The following is a 13740-nucleotide window of genomic DNA, read 5'->3' as shown; positions in this document are numbered from 1 at the left end:
TCTAGTTTGTTAGTTTGCTCGATTGCTCGTTTGCTATTTTGTCCGTTTGCTCGTTTGTTAGTTTGCCCGTCTGTATGTTTGTTTGTTTATTTGTTCGTTTGTTCTTTTCTTCGTTTGTTCGTTTGTTTTATCGATTTGATCCTTAACTTATTTATCTTGAGCTTTGCAATTCCCGTAGTGTAGACGAATCTATATTTCATTGAGCTTTCAGGCATTATATATATTATTGGAATTTACTCTCATTAAGGTCTCTAATTTTATAGCCGCTCTACTGACGCAACCCTTCACTTCGATTTAATTCCCCCTCAATGTTTCTTAGACGATACCGATACCGCGAGGGCGAGTACAGAATTTCTGCACGTCGACATTAATACACTGTAAACTAAAGATAGCGACAAAATGGTAGCCGCAGGCTTTAGCTACCCAAGCATGGTAATATCTATATCGATCTGCTCTGTGCTCTTCCATCTCGTTCCCGTGGTCAATGCACCATTGATGCTTCTACTATCTAATCAAGGTAAAAACCATAAAAAAATCAATACAAAAATTTGAGAGTTGGAATCATGGAAGATTCGGTTGATATATGTTGCCGATGAAATGTTTGCAAGCAACTTCCCGAGCCTCGATAAAAGTTGCTCGCCGAGTCTTTATAAAGTCATCGGAACTTTAGTTCTTGCATATTGTAAATCAATGCGATCGTTCGCTCGTTGTTACGTGAAACCATGATTCCAAATGTTAGGTCAAACGGCGATAACAGAAAGTCCGATTGAAATGTAATTTTATTCTCATTAAATATATAATCGTGTTACGCGTATTGCCTTTTACTTATCCCAGCTGACAATTACAAAAGAGGATCACATTGTCAGAGAGTTACAAGATAATCAGCCTGTAGAGTACAATTACGAGTGATTCGAAGTGATTCAACCGATCGCAAAAAATTGACAGTGGGGCTCATTGCGCCACGACGACCAAGACCATTTTGCTTCTCCTCGTTATCGTATTTACAAGTCCGACTGTCTCGGACGTTAAAAAATATCTGAGATCCCGTTAATAACGATCCTCCTCCCATCCTCTGGATATTCGAGCCTGAACACCCTTCCGTTTTTCTTCGGAGCACGGTCGAGTCCCAACGAGAACTTCGGCGAGATTTCTCCGAGAAATTCACGGCTTCTCACGGGAAAATGTTACAAACCGTAAAAAAATTATGTGGTGAACGAAGGATTAAACGAATCGGAATACCTCAATGTACGGCGCGGTGCTTCACGGATTCGTAACCGATATTCGTAAACGTTGACAGCCAATTTTCTGGAACTTCGCAGTTTAGTTGATAGTCGCCGATTCATTAATCCCTGGAGCACCGTGTAATTCGATATGGGACACTTAAGGGTGTCGATTGACTCAATTAATTGTCTTTCTTTTTAGGAGACAATGATCTACGGATTAGCGAACGCTTTCTACCATTCGTGAGCGATAGCCTCCTCGACGCAACCTCGATCGCTTTAATAAATGTTCAAAAAGTTATTGTGTTGTTTTCATTGTCTTCAAAACCCCCAAGGCCTTTGGCTCGTTTCTCTTCGCAAATACCTCGCTTCCCCCCTCCCCCACGGATTATTGCATCCTCGTGAACGGTCTCGCTAATCCGTGGCACATTGTTACTTTCGTTGAAAACACCTCACAGTATCCACGAACCAACGCAACTGCTTCCGTTAGCGCCGCTTTCTCCTAATTCGTTACGTATCAAATTGAAAATGCCGGACTCCCGTCCGGCCGAGCTAGCACGGTACAAGTACGGACATACAATATCGATAAATATAATGTATATATTAATATATAAATAACACGATATCCTTTACACTAGAGTACAGGGTGTATATACATACAATGTGGCCGGCTTAACCATGCGCACGTTCTAATTTCTCTGATTCGCGAAAACATAACGCTTGAAATTCTTCGGTGATTTCGACGTCTCCCCGATTCGACCGACAGAGGCTCCCCTGTAGTTTCGTTTTCTTAAAAAAAAAATACGTTGATGACAATATTTTTATGAACAACAATCGGAGAAATTTTGATATATTCCATCAGCAGTTCCCTTGGGAATGAAATAATGTGCCTGCGAAACTTTCCATCGCGTTTACCACAAATCAAAGAGACAAATAGCGCGTGTATTTAAGCCGGGCACGTTGTATACGATGGATGGAGTCTTCATAATAGTCAGCGGAGCATTGAAGAGCTTTTTCTCTCCTTGATGTCGAACATATTTCCTGATCTCCAACAACTCCGATTCGTCGGAACGTCGTTCTAGCGATCCGTCAATGCAAAAGTAGGAAAATAGCGAGGGGATTTATTCGGCGCGGATCGTGCTCGATCGTTCGCTTCTGGATCGACCCACAGTTCCAGGCGGGTCTCTTTGGTGAAGAGGACGGAGAAAACGATAAGCAAGTGTCCCGAAGTGAATTCAACCGATGATACTCGATGGAAATATAGAATAACCTTAGCTGCCGGCTAACCAACGCAACACGGCCATCGATCGACGGTGTCCTTCCGCAAATCCGATCCAGATCACGTTACAAAACATTCATCCTGATGAATCTCTTAAGTACCGAATAGAACTCCGGTCGCCACCCGTATCTTATAATTAAATTCGCAATTTCAATGTTTACGTATCTGTATGTTGTCTATAAAAACTGAATAGAAATTCTCACATACTTGTAGTTAAAAAAGTTGTGTGCACCATTTAAAATGGAATAACTTTTTTAAAAATCTGATCAAATGACTTGAATTTTTGTTCAGACGTTAGAAGAATTAGTTTACTAAACAATAAGTAACGACATTTCTGAAAAAATTGCAGTTGGTTCAAACGACAAAACAATTTCTAGATGATGTTTTTTCAATTTTTAAAATTTTCAAAACGCATTGCTCAAGGCTGAACGTACCATTGCGGGTCAAACGACCGGTTTTCAGTTTGTTATTTTAGAAAATGATTGACTAAATTTTTAAGTCTAAATAATCGCGCAATCTTATAATTTTTAAAGATGAGACTTTTGGCGCTCGGTACGTTTAGTGTTAAATTTCTGATACAGGCTCGGATATGAGAAGTTCGGAATGTTGAGAAAACATTATGTTTTTGTCACTCCAATTTTAATTTTTGCAAAAATTTGTTTACTCACTGTCTTACCTGGTTCTAACATTTCAAAAATTCAAGTAATTTGTTCCAGTTTGAAAAGAAGATTATTCTATTTTAAAACGTGCGCGCAGATTTTTTCTACTGATTGTAATTATCAACCATTGATGAACAATCAAAATCATCGCACGTTTCCGATCGTACACAAATCTTTTAAATCACTCCTCTGAATACAGCTTAACGTAATCTTATCGAAGTAAATGTGAGTCAAATAACGTCGGAAAAAGTTCTTAAATAAAGATTTCATAATCTCGTCCCTTAGCGTATCTAATTATAACAGAATTATATCATCATAGAAAATAATATCGATTTCCAGAATCATAACGAAAAATAAAAATCTCTTTAATTAATCTGCCACGCTTGAGTATCTCATAATTTCTTGTAGACCATGTTTGTCTGCATAGAGATTCGAAGGTCGAAGCTGTTCGCTATTATAAATTACAGCTCGCAACCTGTGCTCGATTCAATCGAACGGAACAGCATGTAGCATGAACGCTAAGTGAAATCTCGGATTACACGTGTACACGGATAAAATCCGTCGGTCTAATACCAGGACACGCACGGACAGCGACTTAAGCTATGATTGAACATTTCTCGGATCTCTGTCGCAGACTGTTTGAATAGCTTCCACCTCGATGCCATCTATCACAGGGAAACAAAAAGTACTTCTTCGATGTTATTGCCCTAGAATTGTCTCGAGAGCGACTAGATTCTTCCCGTGGAATCGTACCGATGGATGCTTGGTTCCCGTTCCACGCTGACTCGTAACCTTATTCCTTATTCGCTGATTCTCGTAGTGGAAATCGCTCCACTTGTTCTTCTCAGGGAATGAGAATTGATCGTGTTGGACAATCAGCGAATCCATTGCTTCTTCAGAAATGTTTCCCGGTCGGATCGAGCTGCTCATTGTTGGTAACCGTTCGCCTGGGTCTGGCCCTCTTGGCTGTCTATACTGTAACCGGTTATGCTATCCGGGCTTTGCAGAGACGCTGCGTACAGAGGATTCACTGGCGTCGAGTTCGTGTCGAACTGCGTGGAATCGTAAACGCTGTGATTCTGTGAACAGAAGAATAGCACGTTGTTGCGTCTCCTTTACAAAGATCTTTTTTATTGGTCTCGGATTCGCGGTCCAACTCGGCGGCACTTGTGCTTTCGAACTCAGTCGACAGTGAAAGAGCATTGAGGGCTGGGGCAATTTTAGGTGTTGTTTCTGAAGAGACGAATAAAGCGGCGTTTAATGGGCAAAAGTGTATCAGGAAAATATTGAAATAGAAGAAGCAACATTCTTTGTGCTTGAACACGATTGATGGTAGCATATACTTTTTTTATTTTCACACTGCTATTATTTAATGCTCTAATTAATTAAACCTCGAATTATATCAAAATTTTCTACTTATCCGTATGAAATATTCGTTTGAATTTTATAGTCCGTTATTAACGAGAGTTTGTTAATATTAGTGACGAAAAGAAAAGATCTTTATGAAAATTTTTAGTAGTACATAATAGTATCACCTTCTAAGTAGTAAAATCGTAAAGAATTTAAACGAATATCATCAAGTGGAAAGTTTAAAAATATATGATAAAATTCATACAGTGTAACTTTATTTATAGCTCCAATACTAACACAATGATTACCGTATCGGTACCTATACGAATTTTATTCCATTCCATAATGAGTGTAATTAAGATCCCGAAGAATGTTCCATGTGTAGATACTTGAAGCGTGTTTATACACGTGTGACACGGTAACCAATGCATCAATGAAGGCAATTGCAAATACAAAACATAATGTATACTTTCAAGCTGAGTGCAAAACGATTGTTTACAATAATGCGCAGTGCAAGAAACTCGTTGCAAATGAAAAAAAGCACTTGTGTACCGTACCGTCGCAACAGAAAATTAAAAGATTAGCATAATCCACTGCCAAGTTAGTGTTATAAATAAATAAAACCATATACGTTGGCTACATCGAGAAGTTTAATTAAATCTAAACATGCCGTATATACAGATATAATAAAGCATTTGTGCACATCTCTATATATTACACTATGATACATCTAGTTGTCAGCGCACGTGACTATGCTCCAATTGTTAAAAACGACTTCAAGTAATTAAAAATTCCTTTACATACAGGTTGTTCCAGTCGACATTATTGTCAGAAATATTTTCAGTATCTTCGACAGTTTCTTTGTTACATAAAAACTAAAATGTTTTCAACTTCTACGAGGTTCTAAACCTCGATAAAAACCAAAATTATATACAAATATTAAAGATAAACAAAGTATGTTTAAGATGATAAAGCAGACTGAAACAACCTGGACATTTACTAATCACTTAGACTTTACATCGATGAGATTCTCAAACGAATATTTACAACAACTCAGTCTGTATGTAGGTCTTCTGATCAGAAGGGGAAGGATTGGGATTCGTTTCACTGTCCCTCGAAGACTTGTGACTATTCGACATTGTTAACGACAATAAGTAATCGTTCAGACCGCCTGACTCTTTTTTCTTAGAATCTCTCTTACGTGTCCCAAACGCATCTTCACTAGAGAGCATATGCTTTGAAAGTAACAATTGAGAAGCACTCGAAACGTCAGCGGAGTCGAATGTCTCCTCAGCGGAGTCGAATGTCTCCTCAGCGGAGTCGATCGTCTCCTCAGAAGAGTCTAACGTCTCTTCCGTATCGATTTTGGAAGCCTCGGTATCAGTCAATTGTCCCGCAGCACTCGATTTGTTTTCACCCACGCTAGCCTCCGAAGTTTGAGCAAGGTCTACAGACTCTTGAGTAAGGGTATCAGTTATTTTGGGATCGTAATGACCGCTGTCCAGAATGGACTGCAAAGTGTTCTCTAGAGGAGGTATCTCAAACAACTGGGCGACATTACCTTCGGAGCCTTTTTTCCCGCTTTCTAAACTACCTTTTCTCGTAAAGGAATACAAATTCGTATTGCTATCGTTAGCCTTAGGTTTATACAGAAAGTTACTAGCGGTACTCTGCGGAAATAGTAAGTTGGAGACACTACTAGGCCCACCGTATTTGATTTGCGATATGGAACTACTTTTCCAAGCAGTGCTAGGAAATCTCAGATCGGGCGTGCTCTTCTTCGAATCGATAAAATTGTCTGATCTCGTGAGGGGTAAGTTTTTCAAGTCCGCGCCAGTCTTGTCCGTGCTGAGCCTTCTCGGGAAGTTCTTAATCCCGGATGTAGAACGGTACAAAGCGGTTGAGGAATCATAGGCGTTTCCGCTAGCAGTTTTAGAATCTCCGGGAGATGCTAGGGAGTGGAAGGATGTCTTGTGCTTCGAGGAGGATGATTTTAATATTTGAGAATCGTATAAGGGCATGTGAATAGACGGAGTATGGACCTGGTATATGTAATCGCTGTCTGTTTTTAGCGACGAGAAACTCTGCTGATGCGGTAGAGACACCGTGTCTTCATCCATTGCATCATCTACTTGAGCCTTATAGGAGAACATGATTGAAGGCTGCGAAACCCTGAAATGAAACTCATTAAATAGACACCATATGTGTGTGTATGTTTGGGGACACTTAAGCAGATTAACTTACCCGAAAAATTCTGATAGGAATGTATGATAAACCAATGGCGTGAACAGAGTCAGATAGACAGCTGCTGTGAAGTCCACGATACACAATCCTACTGGATTTTGTGTATAATTTAAAAAACCTGCGCCAACAGACTGTACTAAGTCTAGCGTGGCTAATGTACCAGCATAGATGTAAAAACTTTTTCTTGCTGTAATAGAGAAGAGCTTGTAAGATACAAATTAGTAGAAAGTAGCAACTCATTTTACATCTATATTTACATACTTGGTAAAGTTAAACGGTCTCTTAACCGCGTCCATGGCAGTATTAATATAAAAAGATATATCTGCAATAAAAGTTTAATTAGAATTCTTACAACTAGATTAGTGTAACATAGGTGTATTAATTTAGGAACTTACTACTGTGAAAACAAGACTGCTACAGAACCAGAACGTCATACCCCCATGACCAAACACATAGAAATCTTTACTGGGAATATGGAATGTATCATCAGGTAAAACTAATTCCAATGCCCCTTGAGTTATAGTAAAAGCGAGTGCTATAAACGACGTGGCAAGTAGCACTCTACGAATGCTTGAGCGACTATCCAAATGTCCTGTAAAATGAAATCAGAATGTAATTAAAACTTCTGTAAACTGTTTTCATGAAATTCAATTTTACTTACCAAAAGCTAAACCAAAAATCAGTACACTCATTTCTGTGGACAACAAGAAAAATCTAACTGTAACCCACAGCACTTTGTCAGCTCTACCACCAACCGTAGCAGCTACATTTACAGTCATTGAAACAGCACATCGTATCACTGAAATTACTATGTTACAAATGACAAGTCCGTAAAATGCTAAAAATATTGGACTACTCGTTGCTCTCAATTTAAGCCGTGCTCTGTTAAATCTCACTCCGATGAATAAGAGGAACAACAAATTTGGTATCAATATGACAACATCCCATATTCGTACCCTAGAAACAAATAATCTATCTAGAAACAAAATAACCCAACAATTCTTACCAATTAAATTTGATACTATACAAAATAATATAATAAAATAGCGAAATCAAATATTTCTAACACAATTACATACCTTGAATCCTTGATTTCTTTGTATAAGATTAACTTGCAAAAATGCTCCTCATCATTCATTGGCGAACTGACATTAGGGATCATTGTACTGCTTAAGTCATATGTATGCAACCAGCTTTCGGAGACTTGCTCGCGCACCGCACCGTAATACATAATTTCTACTATGCTTCAATTGCTCTCAAACATTTCTTCAGCTTTCACTGTCAAATAAATAAACAATATATCTTCAGATTCTATTACACGAATTCAACATCCATTGCATTTCACAGGCCATTGTAAACTTATATTTGAGCTGATTACTTATCTACAGACTTTCTACAACTATAGCATTTATTGCAAAACAAAAAGAATCTAACGAAGTTGACCAAACTTTCTATTTCTTCATTATTCTAACAATGTCGAACAGCAAATAAAGGTCGTGCACAACCTAGTTGTCAATCTCGAATTTAAACGCGCACAAACATACACAATGCTCGGCTCAGTGACATAATAAACATAACCTAAAATACTTGGCAGTATTCCCAAGTCCCGACCTTCGATTTCAGTAGAAAGTGATAAGCGACGGTCATGATCAGCCTATCACTCACCAGAAACTAAACAGTCCCGATTTCACCGAATGTATTGAAATCTCCCTGACAAACTGTTAGAAAATCGATAAACGCCCTGGATTATCTTGCATCCAGCCGTCAAATCGTAATGATAAGTTGTTTGCCGTTCGTTTTGTTTATCGCTAATCTAATAACACCGTCATGCGATCGTATCAACATACCGTGGATGAAATCTGAGATCCCACCATCTCGAGAATCGTTTATCCGTCACTTGGGTCTCGCTTACTCCGTTCAGTTGCGTATTCCGCAGTTTTTCCACCGCTGTCTAACACTGTTTGTCTCTTTGTCTTATCCGTGTGGGTTCCTGCGGACCAACTGACATTTTGCGACGAGATGCCCAGTGTCCATTCCGTGGGATCAGCCTCGCTGATTCGCTTTCTGTTCCAGTAACGACGGATAGAGTAGCCGAGGGTCGCGTACTTGATTACGAGGAACAGAAACACGTAGCGAAGTGCGCGTGACTGCGTACCGAATTTCGCGAACGTTGCAAATTTGGTACCTATCGTTGAAAACAGTGTACTGTTCCGAGGTGTTTCCAGGTGATGCAACGTTTTAATGCGTATCATATAGACCGTGATTCTGTATATCAGCGCAGAACAATGAGCATACGAAAGTTTCGATACGGAACGGCACCTGTGATGCAGCTACCACAAGATATGTAGTTATCTATGTACATATTCCTTGGTCAATTGCGCATCCAAGCTACGCATGGCGGGTGCTATAAACGTTGTTACATATTCAAATCCGTGAACCAAGTGTTCTGGTATAAAATAATTCGAATTAACACTTTCCATTGACGATTTTTTTTAACATCCCGAATATTTTTGACGCGTTGATTATACGTTTCACGCATGCACTAGTATCGCCATTATAGATAATACTTTTTCTCGGGGTTTTAATATTGAGTAGGTGGTTCCGATAGATTATACACTATTTTTGTACAAAAATAGTACAAAAATATCTGTACACTATTTTTTAATTCTCATGTGTAGCTATCCACCGATTTCGATGAAAAATAAAGTTTCGACTTTGAAAATATCTAATGTTTTGACAGTAACAGATTTACGACCTTATAATTAGCTTGTGCGAAAGTATTCTACACACTTTGTGGAACATAATAATATATATAGTATAATATTACAAGAGTATGGAAATGTTGTTTAAGCACACAATACTACAACGAAATGGGTCACTTATATGGTGCTAAGTTTTGAGATTTAGTACTTAAAAAACTGAACATGTAGAAATTAAACCAACGGGTAGCGTTGGTAAAAGTTGGTAACCACGCGCGTTTCGCTTTCAAAATACAAGTGAAGTTATTTCAGAAAGCGGTCATGCCGACAGTGATGGCGTAATAATGCTGAGCATTGTAAAATCGTAAAATGTACGCGACTATTTCATATTGCACTCTTCTATTGCATTTTTTATTTATAAACTATTCAATAGATAATCGAATAAGACTATAATATTTTTTAACGCGTAATAATGTCTCTTCACCGGAGTAATCCTTTCATAAAATATGAGAACAGAAATTGTCGCAAAAATGTTATAAATTCTCCATATACATATAGGTAACACTAATAGCAAACGTGTTAGACAGTGTAACTACTGACATTATGTTTACTGGATCATTTAAATGACGGGTTTCAAATCCTTTCGTGTACTAAAATTGTGCTAAAAATCACTAAAAATCTGTATAAATACGTTCATTTTTTGCAATACTTTTTTTAGTATTTTTGGATATACATTATAATTTTTACTGTGTTATATAAACGTATGTCGAAGGATTTCTTAAAATTTGCAAAGTTGTTCATTTTACAGATCTGTAAAGTGTCAACCTTCTTTTCATTTAAATAATAACTATCTATAATAATATCTATAATAACTATAATAATAACTAATAATAACTATATATAATAACTATAAATTTTTCATTTAAATAATAACTATCGAACTACCAAATCGATGAATATGAGCCTTTTGGACGAACACAATAAAAATATAAAAGTATGTAACGAAAAATAATTTTAGTCGCAAGAAATATTTTTTCGAAAGCAACTTAAAATAGTCACCTGTGGTGCTCCGTAATCCTAGCGTTAACCATGTGTAGGAAGACCAGATTGTTTAATGACAGACGTTTAGGAAGATCCATGTAATCCGCATTCTGATTTACTCTCCCGAAATAATTCTTGTAACTAGAAACTGATTACGCTGCGATACCGAATGGAAAGCGAACGAGGTTTCACTGAATCATTACGACCACGGCCGAGCGTTAACTGACCGTTTGGCCCTTTCGAAAACTACGGGAATGGTGGCGAATCGCTCGTAAACCTGGAAACTACGAAGCAACTCGCTCTATTTACCATTTGGTCCGTCCCGCATGGTGCAGTTGCCATTTTGTGAACTGATCCAGAGCAACTCTGCGATATTGCTGGCATTAGGCTGCTCTGTGATCACGAAAAATTAAAAAATAATTAGCTTGCAATCATTTGCCGTGACTCTTTCGAAAGAATTATTTCTCTCGCAGGTTTTGACGATACTCCTTGCGCTATTATATAATGATCGTTGATTACACGAGCAGCTTGTTGGAAAACGTTCATCGGGACATTCTCCTGCCCGAACCGGGCCGAAGCTTCCTGATTCGCGGAGATTACGAGTACTGGCATTATGGCTGTGACGGATTTAACGATAAGGTAATTGTTGCTCGAAAGTCTGGAGAATAGACACGATCGTTATTTTCCATTCAGTAGGTTACTTAAATTTATCTTATTGTTGCACCTTAACACCCTACGTGGTGTTAAGAAGGAGTGATACGTTTCAAGGGTAGACGGTACTAGTTAAATAGAAGAAAAAGGTTTTAGTAGGACAAATATTTTAAATACTCAATATATTATAAGCTATTTTCTATTTGAATTGTGACATTTCAATCATAATATGCAAATAAGCAGACATCTTACTATTTCTTCTACTATACTATTATTATTATTATTATTATTATTATCATGTACTATTATTATTATTATATACTATTATATACTATTATTATCTACTACACTATTCTTCCATAGCTCGTACATGTTGAGTGGATCGCACATGTTATATATTTATGGTTAAAATAGGTAAAACACAAAACTATAAAAATATTAGAAGAATTCAACCATACTATTATATTATTTTCGTTTTACTAACTTTGTTAAAAATGAAAATTGTTTCTTAAATAATTTGTTCCTTAGAAAATGATGGATCACGAAAGTAAAGTCTTCAAGCTTTAAAATTTATCCATGTTTATTGCTGTAGGATATTTTTACGCAACTATAGCTATCGGCAACTTTCCGACGATGCTTCCATGAATGTCACTTTTCGAGGTGTAACTAATCTTTTAGTTGATGAACAAATATTGTTCAATTTAATCGACTAAATAGAAATCGTGGTAACGGCGATGTCTTGTGATGAGTAATCAAACCGTTCCAGTCGAGTCGAACCTATGATTGGCTTGAAATGCTCGAGTTCTTTTTAGTCGCTCCACCTATTTGATGTTTGAGCTGACTCTAATCGAAGCAATGCGGAAAAACTCGAGCTTGTTTCTGTTCGAGTGATTGACGGTGACTTAACTCTGAGTCATCGAACTGCGAACATAGAGCTGCTTACGTTATTACCTGTAAACAATGAGGCAGGATTAAAAGCAGCGACGCTTTGAACTGCTTTTTCAGAGCTGCTCACATCTGCATTACATGTCGAAAAGATGGTACATTCATAATGATAATTTACAAAGCACTAGGAATTAATTTGGCTTGCTAGATTAAACTCATCTGTAACTATGCGTGGTACTAAAAGTATCGACGACACGAATTTCGTGTTAGTTAGTTCGAGATTAGATCATACCAATTTGAATCGTTCGAACCGTCGAGTTTCTCCATCTTATTCCGGGCCAAATCTATTTAAGCCGAAAGTGCTCGAGTATTAATTCTGCTTCTAAGAATAATTCGGTCGTTGCCCTATACAATTATTTCTAGAATACATTCGAACGAGGGCATTCCCCCTTACTAAACATTTACTTGTTGAACATTTAGGGTTGGGGTTGCGGATACAGAACTCTGCAGACGATTTGCTCGTGGATCATAAAAAACCGGAAATTAGAGCACTCTGTTCCGAATCACAGAAGGGTGCAGGAAATACTTGTGACTCTGGAAGACAAGGAGAGATCGTTTATTGGGTCGAGAGAATGGATAGGCAGTTTCGAAGTAAGCATTTAGTGTATTTTGCAAAGCACTGTCTCTCTTTGTCTGAAGAAGCGTAAATTCTTATTTGTTAAAAATAAATATTTTACTTTCTGATTAATATACTTCGGATCCTTGTGTAAAATAAATATCGTTTGCATTGATTAGAACGTTCATTCTTTCTTTAATAATTCTAATAAATCAACAATATTTCAAATTAGAAAAATCCAATTTTGCCATAAATGTATAAAATCCTCAGTCAAAATCTCTATTTTCTTTTAACGACTTTAATAAGCTGAAATATATTGGTGCTCTCAAATTCCTCTAATCTGTTTACTGTTTTAAATTGAGCTTGCTTATTTCTGTTATGCATGCATAAAATCTGCAGTTTACCGATGAGTGACACTTTGCACAGGATAAACGCAATGATGAAGACGATAAAAAGAATGTAGCATATTTAAATAATGTCGGCACAGATTGTAATTGAGCTCTGTAACACGTTCACCATTATCAATTAAGTTCTCGATTAACTTCGACGTATAACGGTGTAGAAAGATAATGGTGACTCATCCGTCGATGACCCGTAGGTATGCCTTGTGCTGAATCATTTGTACGAGGTTCTCAGCAAGATTATTCACGTATCAAGCGGCAAACAATTGCCGGACCAGATAGCAGTTATTAAAACGCACTTCGAAGAGTTTGGTAGTCCAATAATGATGGGCGGAGACAGGGACTGCTCGAGTAAATGCATAGTTGGGATCCACGAGGGAGTGGAAAATACTTACATGCTGATCGTAGACCCTCATTTCGTCGGACAGGCAAGGAGCAAGGAGCAATTAGTGTCTCAACATTGGGTGAAATGGCAGAGCCTTAACGATTTCGTCGATAGTTCTTTTTACAATTTGTGTTTACCTCAGATCAAAGCTTCTACAAAATGATAGATACTATTATAATAAATTGTTACGATAAGTCACTTGTAGATTCTTTGACCTTTTCCAATGATTTATATCTTATCAGTGTTATCGCTGACAGTACAGATATCAATAGCGTGACTGTTTCGTCACGGATATATTGAGGCACTGCAA

General features: G+C 37.7%; 2 protein-coding genes across 7 annotated transcripts; one reads left to right on the top strand and one right to left on the bottom strand.

The window, feature by feature from the left end:
* Positions 1–761: 761 nt before the first annotated feature.
* Positions 762–8743, bottom strand: LOC117228377 (transmembrane protein adipocyte-associated 1 homolog). 4 transcript variants are annotated; one of them, XM_033484098.2, is made up of 8 exons: positions 8600–8743; positions 7832–8030; positions 7414–7709; positions 7148–7344; positions 7014–7074; positions 6753–6939; positions 6551–6680; positions 762–4237 (listed from the first exon to the last, which is right to left on the bottom strand). In XM_033484098.2, the coding sequence occupies exons 2-8, from the start codon at positions 7981–7983 to the stop codon at positions 4085–4087; spliced, it is 1176 nt and encodes a 391-aa protein (XP_033339989.1). In that variant the 5' UTR covers positions 7984–8030; positions 8600–8743; the 3' UTR covers positions 762–4084. The 4 variants fall into 4 exon arrangements, with proteins under 4 accessions (XP_033339989.1, XP_033339986.2, XP_033339987.2 ...); XM_033484095.2 differs by lacking the exon at positions 762–4237 and having other exon boundaries at positions 5137–6680; XM_033484096.2 differs by lacking the exons at positions 762–4237; positions 8600–8743 and adding an exon at positions 8418–8555 and having other exon boundaries at positions 5137–6680.
* A 94-nt stretch (positions 8744–8837) lies between these two features.
* Positions 8838–13624, top strand: Ufsp1 (UFM1 specific peptidase 1). 3 transcript variants are annotated; one of them, XM_033484101.2, is made up of 5 exons: positions 8838–8977; positions 10638–10807; positions 10966–11131; positions 12509–12679; positions 13243–13624. In XM_033484101.2, the coding sequence occupies exons 3-5, from the start codon at positions 10997–10999 to the stop codon at positions 13591–13593; spliced, it is 657 nt and encodes a 218-aa protein (XP_033339992.2). In that variant the 5' UTR covers positions 8838–8977; positions 10638–10807; positions 10966–10996; the 3' UTR covers positions 13594–13624. The 3 variants fall into 3 exon arrangements, with proteins under 3 accessions (XP_033339992.2, XP_033339991.2, XP_033339990.2); XM_033484100.2 differs by having other exon boundaries at positions 10638–10821; XM_033484099.2 differs by lacking the exon at positions 10638–10807 and having other exon boundaries at positions 8839–8977.
* Positions 13625–13740: the final 116 nt, after the last annotated feature.

This window comes from Megalopta genalis, chromosome 8, assembly GCF_051020955.1.
Source record: "Megalopta genalis isolate 19385.01 chromosome 8, iyMegGena1_principal, whole genome shotgun sequence".
NCBI lineage: Eukaryota > Metazoa > Arthropoda > Insecta > Hymenoptera > Halictidae > Megalopta > Megalopta genalis.
This window is presented reverse-complemented; position numbering and strand designations above follow the sequence as displayed.

Coding starts and splice junctions, on each gene's coding strand:
- LOC117228377 (XM_033484095.2), bottom strand. CDS start 7,983: ATGTATTACGGTGCGGTGCGCGAGCAAGTCTCCGAAAGCTGGTTGCAT. Junction 7,710..7,831: donor AAAGAAATCAAGGATTCAAG/GTATGTAATTGT, acceptor ATTTGTTTCTAG/GGTACGAATATGGGATGTTG. Junction 7,345..7,413: donor GATTTTTGGTTTAGCTTTTG/GTAAGTAAAATT, acceptor TTCATTTTACAG/GACATTTGGATAGTCGCTCA.
- Ufsp1 (XM_033484101.2), top strand. CDS start 10,997: ATGATCGTTGATTACACGAGCAGCTTGTTGGAAAACGTTCATCGGGAC. Junction 11,132..12,508: donor GTGACGGATTTAACGATAAG/GTAATTGTTGCT, acceptor TTGAACATTTAG/GGTTGGGGTTGCGGATACAG. Junction 12,680..13,242: donor AATGGATAGGCAGTTTCGAA/GTAAGCATTTAG, acceptor GATGACCCGTAG/GTATGCCTTGTGCTGAATCA.